Here is a 15,773-nt window from a genome sequence, read left to right on the forward strand (position 1 = left end):
CAGTTGTCAAAATAATATTGTGACAAGTTGAAGGATATTTTAAGCAATGAGCAATTGACTTTTTTATCAAGGTAACATGTTTGTCATGAGCAATCTAGCAGTTTGACTGGCTTGTTTGCCTCAAAAGTTAGAATGCAATATGACTGTGGTGAAAGCCAGAAGGTAATATTCCAAGACGGACAAATGCTAGATTGAAAAGAGACTTGAGTCGAAGTATGAAAGAAACGTTTGCGTATTTGCTCACCTGGTGATCCGGCTAGGAAAAGTAATGTCTGAAGAACGAAGAAGGAGGAAAATCTCCTGTCGCTACTATTGAAACAACAGTGCATTGTCACATATCTTCTCCATTGCTCTGTTATAGCGGTTTACCGAAGAAACTTTGCCAACTCAGCTGATAACCCACCCTCAAACTGATTATACGCGGAAACTAAATTTGGTCGAACAGCTACTGTAGTTACAGAAGCTACACCCTAAAGACCTCCGTCTTGTTCGTTTCAATAACAGGCTGTTCAGAAGCCTCCCTCTACTTCTACATGGTCTGGTCAGCCTAAAGAGTTGTAAATACCAAGACGTCAAAATCACAAACTCCACTGTTTGAAGCATACCAAACACATATAAAATACCATGTCTACTATTTGCAATTTCACTGCAAGTCGTCACTTTTCCTAAACTTAACGCTAACTCACATTTATATTGTTGGTATTCATTTTCCAATGTTTAAGACACGCGTTTTATTCTGTTCAAGGATCCCTTGGAAAAATTTCGCATTTTAGGTGTATTGCCATGCACATGACTTGGAGTATTTGTCGCGGCAGAAGATCATTTTGCCTTAACCTAGCATTATGCTGAGACCAAGATACACCTACCCCCACCACTGGGGACGAACATGACAACTGTTCCCTATATAGTTTCATCGAGTTGGCAGACAAAGAGGCTCTTAGAAAGTGTCAGACCGCCATACCGTATTTTATATTACAATAGTTCCAAAGTTATTTGGTGGATTGGCCCACTTCAAGTTAAGGGTGAAAGTCGGATTTTCATTCATGCTGTTTGAAATATTTTCTGTTTTTCAACATTTGGAAATAAAATGCCGTTCAGCGCAGACAACCTCTCATTCCATCTTGAGAAGAACAAATGGGTTGATAGCGACCGCTTTCACTTGCACAAACACTCATGACAACTTTTGCTCACACAGATATAGACGTGGCGGGTATGGCCGATTTGCCCTAAATCGGCCAAACCCACCACGTCTATTAAAGTTCATGAGTTTACATACCTTGTTTACGCACAAATTATATCGATTGGAAATCTGGAGAATGGCTACTACATTAGGTTGACAACCCCCACACGTGGGCAATAAATTAAGATCTCTCTTTGTAAGACAGTTAAAATTCCGAATAAAGCAAGACAAATTTATTGGCTCCACAAACTTTAGAAACTTCCCTGCAAATACAACACTAACGTTAATCAAACAGGAAATTAAAGTATACAGACCTAGCAAAGCCGTTTGTAACGACATTCGAAACTTAGTGAGCATGTAATGACCAAGATAGAAGTTCAGAATCTAGCTTTTAAGAGCATTGTGGTCACAGCTACACTCAAATTGATCTACACATGTCTTTAAGTACCCGTTACAAGCCTTCGGCACATACACGTCGCTGTGCGAGACCTATGTGATTATGCAACCAGTAAAGACGAAGTTTTCAGTGCGGTTGCGCCACACTGATCTCGCTTATCAATGTATATAAATGACCTGTGAATTAACTCATTCACCTCGTACGACCGACGGATATGCACCCTTTCCAGTTGCTTTTGATTTAAAACTGGCCTGCGCTCACTAATTCCGCCATAAGAACCCTTTGTAAGTTTTTGTCGTGAATTCGTAACGAAAGTGACATTTACATTTCTTGATGGCGTTCTTTCATCGTTTTCATCCACAATTCTATCCCGTTTTGCTGACCAAACGTCGAGTACGACAAGATTCTGTAACAGTTCTCCTTCTTTTGCACACTATTTCCTTAACTTCACCATTTGTCCACCACTTACAGTCATCGAGGGCCTCAACTTTACACCAACTGAAAACGTGTCATGTGTAATGTTTTCCTAGACTGCTGATGAGACTTTTAATGACAATGTTGCTTTCCATTACAATATTCCGTTAAGAACACAATTCACTTACATTCTAAAAAGAGCACCAAGATTATTAAAATATATTGTCTTTTTAAGAGGCGCCGCAATGTCTACCGACACCCCCATTAATTCATAAAAGTGCACAAGTTTTGTACAATGTAAACACCATTGGAAACCTAAAGTAGGTATAAAGCTACGTAAGTGGTGTAAGATTTGTTTGTGCGGGCGTTTGGAACATGTACAGCGTTACCAACCGCACGCCAGTTCAATACAAATTATTGAAGTTGTTGTTCACAAGACTCACTTCTTGGTGGATACGTAGAGGCTATTTGTCAAATGAAGTTTATAACACTGATATGAAGAACAGTAAATGTAAATCATTTCGTCAGCAGAGTCATGATATCTTATTTTGCGAGACATGTCGCGATATCTGTTCAATAATTCGTCAACGTCATAGTGTGTTAGTTGTGACCAAAACAAATCACACAACCACGTGCAGCATATAAACATTTATTTCTCTTTCAAGTACCATAGTCTTAAAGTGTTGAGTTTTCGAGGGTTACGCTAACTTTAAAATTTCACAGTAGTGTTATTGTCTTGGTTTGTCAAAAATACCTTTCCGCCGGTCAAATGAATTAGATCGTGTTACTGTTGGTCAGGATGTCCGTATACATTCTGTTGCCTTCCCGATTTCTCCACTAACACCCAACACGATTCGAACGTTCGATAATGGATGGTGTAGTAATGTCAGTTTAATCTGCAAATGTAAGCTCATCTGATTTTCTTTTCAAGTTAAACACTTGTTTTTATGAGTAATTTGTCATATCAAAATTGCAACATTCAGCTACGTAGCACATAACAACTTTGAGACATTTGAAAAATATGAAGATCCAACTATCCCTAATTAATTAGTTCAAATCGTGTTACCTGTTACGTTCCCTACAGCATGTTTTCATCGAGTTGGCAAGCAAAGAGACTCTCAGAAAGTGTTAGACCGCCATAACGAATTTTATATTTAAAACAACAAAGGATCAGGAATAAAATGCATAGCTTAATATTGCTCAATGTCTTGTCACAAAAGTTATCATATCCCGGATACAAGGTGGTTAATCTCTTTCAATCAGAGCTTTTATTACATGGTTATGAAAAATGTGCTGGTAATCCTTTTGTACTAATGCTATCGCGTAATTCATTATTAATGTTAGTTAATGTTAATCCGTTCTTCTTGATGTAATATGCTCCTCCAAGCTGAAAATTTTAAACTTTAACTAAACTCTACACAAGGATATTTTAACTGTTTCATGATTAAGAATTAAAAATAAGAATGTTTGCTACTGGAGAAACAAAATTCTATAAATTTACACTAATATTTGAAATTCCATTGGCTACAAACAAAACTAACGACACTTCGAGAAAAATACTTAGTTACTGATTGTCATCCGTTAATAGCAAAATACGCCCAATAAAAGACACGATTCCGTAAGTCTAAATTGATTGATTGAAATCGATACAATTTTTTCCATTGATGTCACACACATTCTAGGCTGATTTCGAGAAGATGTCAAGTCATGCACGTTGAAGAGCTCACGGGCACGATTTCGATGAACACCGCTAATCTCAGTGGCAATACTACTAAAGCAAGCATCTGGATTGTTGCTGTTGTACACAATCAACACACTAGTCTCGCTGTCTAAAGATGCAGCCGGCATAAAAGTATCGCTGCACGTACTTTGCCTCGTTAGATCGCAGCAAAATATTCAGGAGAGGAATCATCTACCCCGATGCATCTGCTGGTGTCGTTTATGCCGGGTGGTGTAGTTTCAGTAGCCAATGACTGCCCGAGCGGTTTGTTCTCGTTGGTGCTAGCATCAGACATCAAAGCTAGAGTCATATAGTCATCGTGTGCCACCTGGGATTTCATCATAGTATAATCACTAGTACCATCTCCGTCTGTTTCGTCCATACCTTTGTTCTCGATACCGTTGGGGAACATTTCAATAGGTGTGGCTAGAACGTCATAGGTATGATCGTTAGTTGCAGCTGCCATATTGGGATGGTTGTGGTCAGCTGAGAATACACCCTTGACATTAGGGTCATCAGCAACCACATTCAACTGCTGTGGTCTCTCGATACTTCGAACTTTGAGTTCAAAGTTGGTCTGTCCTCCACTCTGCATCGGGGCGGCTGAAGCGGACGCTGGGGGCGCTGTAGGGGCGGCTGGAGCTGACGCTGGTGGCGCTGTAGGAGCACCGGAGTATGCGTTATCTGATGTGTTTCCCACGCAAACATCATCGAATGGGGTCTCAGAGTCTCCAGATTTTCGTAAGATCTTTCTGAAGAATAAAAGAAGACAAAATACGATTTCGAAGCTGACGTGCATTACAGGTACAACCCTCGCCGGGATTAACGTAGCTTGCGGGTAACGCGAATATTCGTACTGCGCATCGTATCTGCGCACGCGTACGAACGTTCTTTCTGCGAGCGTTCTTTCCGGAAGTGGTTTTTTGTCGCGATATAGCATACAATTACTTTGCGGCGCGACTTTAAATCTGGTTTATCAAAACAGTTCAAACACGAGATAGCAAACTCAGTGTAACAGGCCCGTTTTAAGTGTGGCAAATGTGGGATTATTTGCAGTATTTAAGTGAACTAAACTTTATTTAATACCTATTAAAAAGTTTCGAATATATCAAACTAAACAGGGATCTGTCGCTAGAGGGCGCTTCAGTGTAGCATTTTTTGTATTAAAAATGCCCATATTTTAAAAAATTGTGCGGTGACCCCCATTTTTTTCGTTTGATTCGAAATCTATATATTGTTGGGCTTAATTTACGAGAGTTTAAAGAAAACGTAGATTTCAGATCATGACATTTGTAATGAAAATATCAAAATTTGGCCAAACTTTGCTCTTTTTATAAAAGCACTATTCATGGAAACGTTGCTATATTTTCTGATATTTTCAAAAGTAGACCACAAAACTAATATATTATAATACGGGGACTTGTGTTGTATAAAATCTGTCAAATTGTTTTTACTTTATTTCAGTTTTATTATTCAATAACACTAGTTAATCGAATAATACAACATTTTAACCAATTTCAGCTAAATGTTTTAGCGGGACAATATAGAGGGCGCCATATATCAAAATTTGCATGGGGACCATATTTTTTTATTTTACTATTTAACATATCTACCCCAGCTTGACACCTGTACAAAGTTTCAGAAAAATCCTGATTTCATTTTACTTACCAGCAAGCCACCTTGAAACTATGTTTATTGTTTATTCATTCAGGCTAAAATTAATCTTTTGAAATGTGTAATGTTCAGGTCTATTCTCGTTTTGTGCTTCATTGTCAGAGATGGTGTTTGGCAATCTAAAAAATGGTGTTCATCTTCATGTTGTTAATGAAGAATTTGCCTTGAAAGTAAAAGACAAATTTTGCTGAAACTTTTTTCTATGAAACTTTCACTTTTTGTTTCCAAATAAAGAATAAAAATCACGGGTCACAGTGCAAAGTTTGGAATTAGCGAAAGAATTTGCAAAACATTTACCGATATTTCAAATTGAAAATCGCTAACGTCCCTATGTTAACTCTACGGGTCAAAATAAAATTTCCGATTTTCAAAAGAACTAAGACGGCGATTTTTTTTCTTACTGGTACACCAAGTGCTTTAAACTGAGGCCCGACTCGTGGTTAGCCAGGAAAGTATTGGAAAATGTAAGAGTCCGAATATCCCGAAGCGAAATCTACGTGATATTTATAAGATGCCTCTTAACTCATGCAGGACCGTAACGGCGTTGTCAAGAAATAGAAAGCTCAGACAGAGATGCAGGCAAACACCTTACTGCTGAAATCTGAGTGCTGTTTTGCCGAAATTGCTTGCAAGCCTAATCACATTGATTACACAAAGAGCAAAATTTTAGTGTTTCTCTAATGGACAACCTTCCGATACCAAACGAAATGAAGATGTGAAATTCGCTACCCTTACCTTCGAAACAAAACCAACATTGCAATTATGGCAGTTATGACGAGTACGATGATCACCAGAGTTACAGCAATGACAACGCCATTAGATCCCCCTGGGAAAAAACACACGTTGAAAAACTGAAGTCTAAACAAAGTCTAAAAAGTTTGGGTTCAAAGATTAATATGTCTTGTTGAGGGTTTATGGGAAGATCATACTGAAACACTTTAGTTCTGTTGAAGAGTTTGCGAAGTCAGCAATTGTTATACAACTCTTCTATCGATAGAATCATGAATTTATAATTCCGTCCTATCGTTGCACTACAGTATGATGTACATATTTACTCACAGACAGAAGAACAACGAACTTGGTTTTTCATTTGCGTACAGAAGTTGCATGGAACACGATCTATTAAGGTAGCGGTGCACATAACCTACACACTTTTTTCAAAGCAAAAAAATGTGTTTAGCATTATCGAGTCTCATTTTAGAATGGCAGGGGTGGAATGATTGACATTCAAAAAAGCTATTAAAATTGTGATAAAATATAAGCAAAATTAAATGACTCTATTCAAAATGTAGGAGCTTTATTGCCGGACATGATTGACATTTTCTTAGTTGTTATACGGTATTTGGAGAATATAGTGTGAATCTTTCAAAGAATTTGACCGGGGCAGAGTGGACTGGAGTTTATTTTTTTGAAATGTTTAGGACGGCTTTGTGTTTACCTGTAGTGCCAGACATTCGTTGGTCACACACGTCACCATGCCATTGAAGTGAACAAGTGCAGTTAAATCCGTCGTCCGTGTCCGTACACTTTCCGTCATTTTGGCAAGGTCCAGAAAAACAATGAAGTATAACTGCAACAACAAATTAAAAAAGCAAATTTTGATGTAAGAAAATAATTCTGTCATTACTCGCATGTCATAATTATTTTGACTGACAACTAAAAATGTAGGGTCATGCGATATACACTCTATCTTGCATAAAAGACATGATCCCCCGTCTTCTCGACTTGAAGTGATGCATCGTGTTGACGCAGTTGTTTGAAAACATCAGAAATTTTTCTGGTGAGACATAATTAGTGACCAAGTGGCTATATATCCCCTTCAAGCCTAAATCCCCATTTTGTACATTACGTCAAGTTTGGCTTGTCTTCATTTAAACATTAGTGGTAAAGAGAAACTCCTACCACAAATATCTTTGCTCGGTATACTCCACTCGCCAGCATCCACACAAGTGACACTGTCCATTGTTGTTCGTCTATACCCATCATTGCAAGTGTAGTTACAAGATTCACCGATCTTATTGTCGCATTGGTCAGAAAGTAGTCCGTTTGGAATTTCCAATGTACACCTCGGTGCTGTAAGTGTAATTTATATGTGTACTAAGACATCAAAGCAAAAGCGAAAGAAAAAACGTCAGAAGGGTGGATACAGTATTTGACGTACTTCGAGCAGCCAAGGCTGCACATATCTGCATTAACATGTGAGCTTATGTAACAAGCGTGAGAGATCGAGATTATGTCTGTCGGATTAACGTGTACGTTTCATCAAAGTATTCCACTTCGAAATCCCTTGCTTCGTTTGATCAGAAATCACTTGTTCGTTAACATATACCCCATTTCTTCAAAACAAAGCACCAAAGTTTTCAGTTGTTTTTCCGAAACGTAAAAATATCTCTTGAGTGGACAGTATATCTTTGTATACATAATTTGTAAATGAATATGAATTCCCATTAAAAGAAGCACCATTCAAAGACAAATAAATTAACAAAAGAACATTACGAAGTCGACAGAGCTCTTTAATACTCCACTCTCCAGGTTCCATACACGTTACAGGCTCGTCTGTGGCTCTAAGGTAGCCGATATTACACATGTAATCACATGAATGGCCGTTTCTGTTGTCACATCCAGCTAACAGTTTGCCATTCTCTATTGTGAGGGGACATCTGTATACTGCAAAGCGAAAATATTGGAGAGCACAAGCGTTTCAAGGCCAGTTCATAAAACATGCCTTAAACGAGCTAGCATTTTGTTTAGTTGAATTGTATTAATGGGATGGTAATGACATATTATTGATATAATGTGGGGGAAAAGAAAGCATGATTTGATATTAATGAATATTCATCATCGAAAGTCGTCTATTAACACTTACATCAAATACTATTGATATAGCAAGCAGCAGATCAGAAATATGCGTCAAATATGCAACAGTATTCTGTTGAATAACAATAATAGTAAGTCGAAGATCATTCAAATGAATTTGAGCGACAATACTTAAACGTTCTGAAATATTTTTAGTGTAGAACACTTTTGATGTATAATACTTTGTATGTTCATCATGGAAGCATTAACATTGAAGTACAGATAAGTTCTCTTCTCCCACCGTAAATTAGTAAAACAGACATGTTTCGAACAAATCACTTGTCCTTCTTGAGTGTCCACACTTGATCTAACCATAGACAGTAGTCCCCCTACTGTCTATGATCTAACGGAAAGATCCAAATGCAGACATTTAAACAGTTGGAGGTGTGAACAAACTCGAGGTGTGAAAATGTTCCATTGTCACAGAAAATGTGTTAAGTTTGGACATTGAATTGTCCACTGACTGTCAGGATGTCACCGGTATCTCATATTTTCCGAAATTGGCGTTAACTTTTTCCTATGATTCAAATTACATGGAGTTGGTAAAGCCCTCAAATGCCACTTCCTGTACTATTTTTATCGGTTTTTGTAAAAAATCGCACGAGTTAAAAATGGCGAAAATAGCTTTTCCGGGGTTAGTGACAACAAAGCTAGCACATATGTTAAATCATCCTTGGTGAACTTCCCCTTTGACGTTTTTTTTATTGCACAGAGAGTACTAATGATGGTGTTGTTCACCGCCTACATTATGTTTACCTGGCGTACAACTTGATGTAGAACAAACACACTCGGCTCCGTAATTTGTGTTGATGCAGATTTCATCGCACTCTTCATTCAAAACAGCACAGGGACCTGTTAGAATTCAATGCATCAATGTCATCGTAAGATTATGGATGATGTTTTAGAGCAACTTTTAAAAAGTGTGAGCAGTTTTGTGTTCCGGTTTTGCAATTCAAAAATGACTGACTTTGTGACAACCCGTGTTCCACTGATGACTCCATTTAGGGTGGCAGATGAAACCGAGACAGGTGTCTGTCTGCTAAGCTTGTAAGTAAAAACATGCTGTCTAGTTTGACGATCTAAGTTACCCTGCAAAGCAGTAAAGCTCATATCAGATGTACACCAATATGGAGGGGTAGGAAAATGCCTGCAAATTTACGATCATTTAAGCCAATTTACGATCATAAACAGTAAACAGATGTTCAAAAAACCAATGGAATACTGTATATGTATGATGGGGTGGAATAATTGAGAGCTTATTCCTGGTTGGACTGATTAAAGTGTTGAACGGCTACATGCACTGCAGCCTAGGTTTCAACAATCAATCCCTCATGAGGTAAACTTGATTTTCAAAATCTTCAGTAGTTTGATCAGAGTAATATACGGCGACAATTCAAAATATGTAAAAGTGGACCCTTAACAACGACAAGGATATGAAAAATTGGACATAACATAAGAATCTGTTGGTTGATAGTTCATAGATGTAGATAACGATTAATTCAAGGGCATGGTGAAAATTTTACAATCACGATGCAAAGTTGTCAATTCTGTGCGATGACACGACAAGGCTACAAAGTAGTCGTCGTTGATATAGCATTAACAAATTTCAAGAACGCAGTCTGTATAAGCCTACTTAACCATGTTCTGTGAGACAAAACAAAGACAAATGGCCAGGCGTATTAAATACGGCCCATCCAAACCCAACGAATTTGTGTATAAATTCATTATTGAATGGCAAGCAGTTCGGTGTGAAAATCAATTCTGTTAGGTGAATGTGAGCACTTGGTAGGCGGGTCTACGATATCCTGCCTGTCAAGAAAAAGTGTAAGTGCTCTGAGCTTCTCCTCATGGAGAATTGAAATGCAACATAGGCCTGTACCTGAAGAGTGGAAATATAGCGGTGATAACGAAAAAAGCGAATATCTTAGAAATTGTGAATAAAACGAGATGAATCGTTTAATAAACCAAGTTAATGTCTTTGGCAGCCTCACTGAATATTTTGCCCTGATAAGAGAACATTAATTTAGTAGAACAAGAACATGCTGAGAATATTATACCTGAGGATGATCAATTTTGGAGATTTACGTCAACAGATAAAACAGATAAACGCGAGTGTCTGGATCATAAGAGATTTAAGATTCCTAGGTATAGGTTATCGTTAATTAAACCTGTTAGATCATTTCATGAAGATATGTTTCCTTGCGGCACCAGACTCAAGATGTTTATAAAAAGAAAAATGAATTGTATCAATATACAAATCTTCGCACCAAACCACTATTGTACCACTGTTATGAGCTTTTTGAGCATTCGCCATATTGTCATTGCTAGATAAGTCGCACGTTGTTTTTTTTTCAGTATTTAAAAGGAAGTACGCCATAGAGTCGGCAATACTTCTGTAAAAAACGTCAAACCTTACAGTAGGTTATGCCAACCTGGAGGAGTCTAAGAATGCAAACACCTTTCACTCACTTGGTATGACTCAGGTAGATTATCGGATTATGGATAAATCTTTAATAATATCCTCATGGTGTCAATGAAATCTTTAAGATTGAGGCGGCGGATAAAAGACTACATTGTTACCCAAGGTGTCACTGAATTTATCAGAAGAATGATGGAGTAGAATGAATTTCAAACGTTTCGAAGGGACTGAACTTTCAGGGCTAGGCTTTTATTCAGTCATTTGTGGGTAGCGTTCTTTTGGTAAGCCATTGAACGTCCCTCTAAGACATGGAAAATTTCATCTGCATAAAAGACTGGATGTCTCAATGTTTCAAACACATCCATTTCACACAAATTACCTCACGATAATCCGACTTTTATAGGGGAAGTTCCTATTTAAGAACAAATCACGAATATACATCGACTAAACTTGAGTCGAAAAGATACCAGTGAAAAAATGTTCCTTTTTTGTCGGAGAACGCACATCCTTCAAAATGTGTTCCCTGTACGACCATTTACCCCTCTTTGCATAAGTCACGAAAGTGCCCATCATGATAAGTGAAACGACCAGACAAAGCCAAACCTCGGTTTATCTTCTGTTTTGTCAGCTATGTCAAGTCACACCACTGCATAGTCACTCACAAAGACAAAATGGCGAACCATCTAAAACGAGGCCTCCTGCCTCTCCTTACCCGGGCACTGAGGGCTCCACTCATTACCCATGAAGTTCCTGTTCATGACCCATATGTTGTCGCAACGATGCATCAGACTTTAACTCCAATTGCTACCCTTTATTATCTACTGTAATATAACACAATTATAAAATAATATTTTAATAAGGCCCATACCTTGTGCAAGTGGTTGCAAACTTTCATGGAAGAACTTCATGGTTTTTATTTCGCCAGGAAAAGTTATACTCTGAATAAGATCATTGCTTGTTTTATCGAACACTCGTAGTGTTTTGCCGGATTCAGTGATGTACAGCAAATCCTGCATGAAAAATGAGACCATATTGCCGATATTCATCAAGTTGCAAGGCAGTTGTGGTTATAACATCCGAACTATAGAAAGTAATGTTTTGCTCTTGGTGCATGACAAAAAGTTTTCATCTTTTTCTCGGGAATGTGAAAATCGATGTTGTGACCGTTAAGTTGATGAAATGGTTTATGAAACAATCATAATTAAAGTGATGCGTAGAAAGTAATTTAACAAAATCTATTTGAGTATCAAGTATGTAACCGTAGGAGTTCAATTCATGTTATACTTTTAAGTATAAAAGCAAAGCAATAAGACATACTCAGTGACGGTATACCACGAGCTTTTGACAAGTTAACGACATATGTGCACGAGCGATAGCTAGTGCATATGTAGAGAAAACTGGTCAAAATTCCCTGGTATACTCATTGCTGAGGTGGTTTATTATTATCATATAATAATATAAATTGAAATTCTGGCGTGAAATGTCAAAAAGGGATTTTTTATCCAGATAAGAGCTCATACTTGTTCCAATACCGTGCTATATTGCGAATATACACAGTTATTTTTACGTCTCAACCGATCAGATCACAGTATTTGCTTCAATATTAAGCATCACATAATAATAAATAATCTCCAAACGAGTGTGGCTGCAACGCCGACGACCAGATCCTCGTATTACATTCTTATCCTTCCGAGCTGTAGGTGAACGAGATATGGTCGCTACACGGGGAATCATGAGTCCACATGCAACCACTCGAGTGAGGAATGCGGGGAATTATACGCATTGCATAGATCCAATTTTCCGCGAATTAACTTTCATACATAATATTTCAAACTTATGATGAGAAAGAACGAAGGGGACTATGTGAAAATAATTCTCTCGCTCGTGTTGTATGGTCACGTCACAGCTGAAATGACCGTGAGCAGCCTTTCACTGCCATGTTGTGGTTATTCAAACGTGCGGAAGCCGTTCTAACATGGATTATATCAACTCTCGCCGAGTTTTTGTTTTTGCGAATCAAGCGAAAATGCGAAAGACAAGAGATTTTTACGTAGATATTCATTTGGTACGTAGCATAATATCAATTTGAGCGAAAATTCATCCATCAAATGACTGGACGTGCAAGCGAGACGTCGTACCAAGAACGGATTGCTATTTTGTTAATACTCGATCAGTCATTCAAATAATACTACTTTGCGAACTTTGTATTAAATTTCAAAATTATTAATATTAGTTTCACTAAATTATCATGTTGTCCCTAGACATTGACCATGTTGTCCTAGGCATTCAATATGCTGTCCTTGGCATTAAGCATCTTGTCCCAGGCATTTAAAATGTTGTCCCTAGGCATTGACCAAGTTTTCCGAGGCATTATGTTGTCCTAGGCATTTACAATATCGCCCAATATCGCCCATATTCCTCTGTCAGTGGGTTTGAAAACCTCTTTCCGATCAGCTGGCTTTTTAGCCGTTGCATGAAATTTGAACATGATATTCCATGGCAATTGCCCAGATATAGTAAACCAACTGTTAGCTATGAAAAAGGGCAAAGAACAAGTAAATATTGAATATCACCTTATCTTCATACATCTAGTTTTAATCAGATTGCTCATATCAAATGCATTATTTTACCGTATTGCGCCCTGGAACGGTTGTCCTTACATGGTAGAACACTAGCATATATGGATATAATGTTTGGTTAAGTTACGAAGCTTAAGTGTACATGTAAATTTACGCGTCATTTTTTTAAAATCTCTATGTTATATGTGGTATAAAAACTGTCAGTTTACCCCATGAATGATCATTGAAAATCGCATTTACACAATGTTTCATCGCTTGCTTATAAATATTCCTGCCCCGGCAAATAATTTGGAACTTCGCTGTAAATGTGTTGGTCTAAAAACAAGAAAATTCATTTATAATATTGACCTACCTGAAATATTGCCAATCCGGTATAATGGAAATGGGGATTATTTGTTAAACCAGTGTAATTGTAAAAGACTTCTCTGTTTTGACCGTCAAGTTGCATCGATTCAATAAGAAGAGTTTCATCATCAGCCCAATAAATCCTAAAATTGTTAGATAAGACACAATAGTGTAATCCTGTTTAGCAGATGGAGAAAATTAACTCTAGCGATTTCATTTGTACTCGCATATATATCGCGTATTATAACACGCCACATGCTCATTCCGTGTCGCGATTCGCCAGAATACGTCACGTGACGAGAAAATAGATACGTCTAGTCCCCACCGGATCGAAAAAGATGACGTGAGAGGGTATTTTTTGAAAAGCTATATCCCTAGGGAAATAGTTCGGACCAAATTTGGAAAAGTGCCCGGTCACGTGACCGTAGTGTCGTCTGCAGCTTTGCAACAATGGCGGGTGACTAGAACGTGATGTGCGTCCGGGATAGGTGACGACACATTCTCTAAAACAGATTTTCCAACATTTTCAAACATTCCAACAGCGTAGGAACCTCATTGACGGAAAAGATTAAAGTGCAACTAAGGATGTCGCCAGGTATGCTTAGAATATTTTTTTGAAAGAAAGTGGTACCAAGTAAAACTGAAACCGCTGTACATCGCCCAGTAAACTTGTCACAATGGATTGTTGCGGTGCAAAACATCAAAACACAATAAAAACTAATAACAATACAAGATGAGCATGTGGTGTGTTATAAAACACCTATAGCCTGGTCTTTATTCGGGCTATAGCGCTCGTCTATTACCCCTCGTGGCCGTGTGTTACCAGAAGCACATCGCTATACCCCTCGGCCTACGGCCTCGGGGAATAGCGATGTGTTTCTGGTAACACACGGCCCCTCGGGGTAATAGACGGGCGCTATAGCCCTCATGACCAGGCAATAGGTGTTCACTATAACTGAACCAACACCAATTCTATGGCAGTAAAGGTACATTAACTTTCAGACCAATCGGCATTCTTATGTCTTTTCGTTAAAGTCTTCTTTTTGGATTGGTATTGTGTTGGAAACTATCATGTCAAATATGCTGACCGTTATGCTTCAACACCAATGCTTGCAAAATTAATGAGCTTAATTTTCCATTGTCCAATCACTAAAAAGCACTTTGCACAACACATGCGATTTTGCTCTACATTTGACATGTAGAATTTGGTAAAACAATTTCACATACCTGTCATTCTGCATGTCTATCACCAAATGTGTGGGTGACTCTATGCGTGTATTTACAAGAACTCGTCGGTCTCTTCTTCCAGACAGATCTGACCTTTCAATTCGAGGAGTAGGTCCTGTGTCTGTCCAGAGTAGGTATCTAGGAAAAAAATAAGAATTTAGCGACATTTTAACAATCTGATAACGTGTTTCAAACATCAATTACAGTATTTTGTAGATATCACGTTTCCGTACCCAGCTTGCGAAGGATGCTTGGCATTGCAGTAACCAAATTATGGCTGAGTACCCTGTGAACACTGAAATGTCACTATAGACAAGGTATCACTTTGTCGCTAAATACAAAATAATTTAAAAAAAAATTCCTATTAGTCCCATTGCATTTAAAATATTGGAAATAAGCGTACTGTTTCGGAGCGTGGACAGCTATGGCTGTAGGACGACCGATGTCGCTGTCGACCAAAGTTGTTACGTAGCTTCCGTCCAGCGAGGAGATCAAAATTTCACGTCGTTCAGCATCAATGATGTAAAGATTCGATGCAATCCAATCCACTGCAATGCCTGAAACAAAACAGAATATGATATGATACAGCTTAATTAAGAATGGAGAATCCAATTTAAACACAACATATCGAACTGTTTATTTTACCTCGTACATCCGATGATGGGAGCTCAATTAGATGTATGTAGTCCCAAGGTTCTGTAGTCTCTAATTGCAGTCCCCATATGTCGGTCATGTCACCCCCTTTTTCCACGGTGAAAACATACAATGCGTACACGTCGACATCCAATTCTTCAGCAACATCAGTTGAAAAACACCGGTATTCCGGTGTTGGATGATGGGCTATATTTGGCTGAAAAGTACAAAGACCTCTATCTTCCATGGAGAATATCATTTCGTGGCCATATATTATACTGCCATCTGCAGGGATGAAGAGAAAAACATAAATTTTATGGTTAACACTA

At 38.1% G+C, this 15,773-nt stretch overlaps 1 protein-coding gene across 1 annotated transcript; it reads right to left on the minus strand.

Moving 5' to 3' along the window:
* Positions 1-2,630: 2,630 nt before the first annotated feature.
* On the minus strand, positions 2,631-15,754 carry LOC139152861 (pro-epidermal growth factor-like). Its single transcript, XM_070726214.1, has 11 exons — positions 15,457-15,754; positions 15,215-15,368; positions 14,812-14,949; positions 13,592-13,727; positions 11,529-11,670; positions 8,998-9,093; positions 7,882-8,052; positions 7,288-7,458; positions 6,824-6,955; positions 6,121-6,211; positions 2,631-4,463 (listed from the first exon to the last, which is right to left on the minus strand). The coding sequence occupies exons 1-11, from the start codon at positions 15,701-15,703 to the stop codon at positions 3,869-3,871; spliced, it is 2,073 nt and encodes a 690-aa protein (XP_070582315.1). The 5' UTR covers positions 15,704-15,754; the 3' UTR covers positions 2,631-3,868.
* Between the last annotated feature and the right edge of the window lie 19 nt (positions 15,755-15,773).

The sequence above is a fragment of the Ptychodera flava genome, chromosome 16 (genome assembly GCF_041260155.1).
Source record: "Ptychodera flava strain L36383 chromosome 16, AS_Pfla_20210202, whole genome shotgun sequence".
Taxonomy (NCBI): domain Eukaryota; kingdom Metazoa; phylum Hemichordata; class Enteropneusta; family Ptychoderidae; genus Ptychodera; species Ptychodera flava.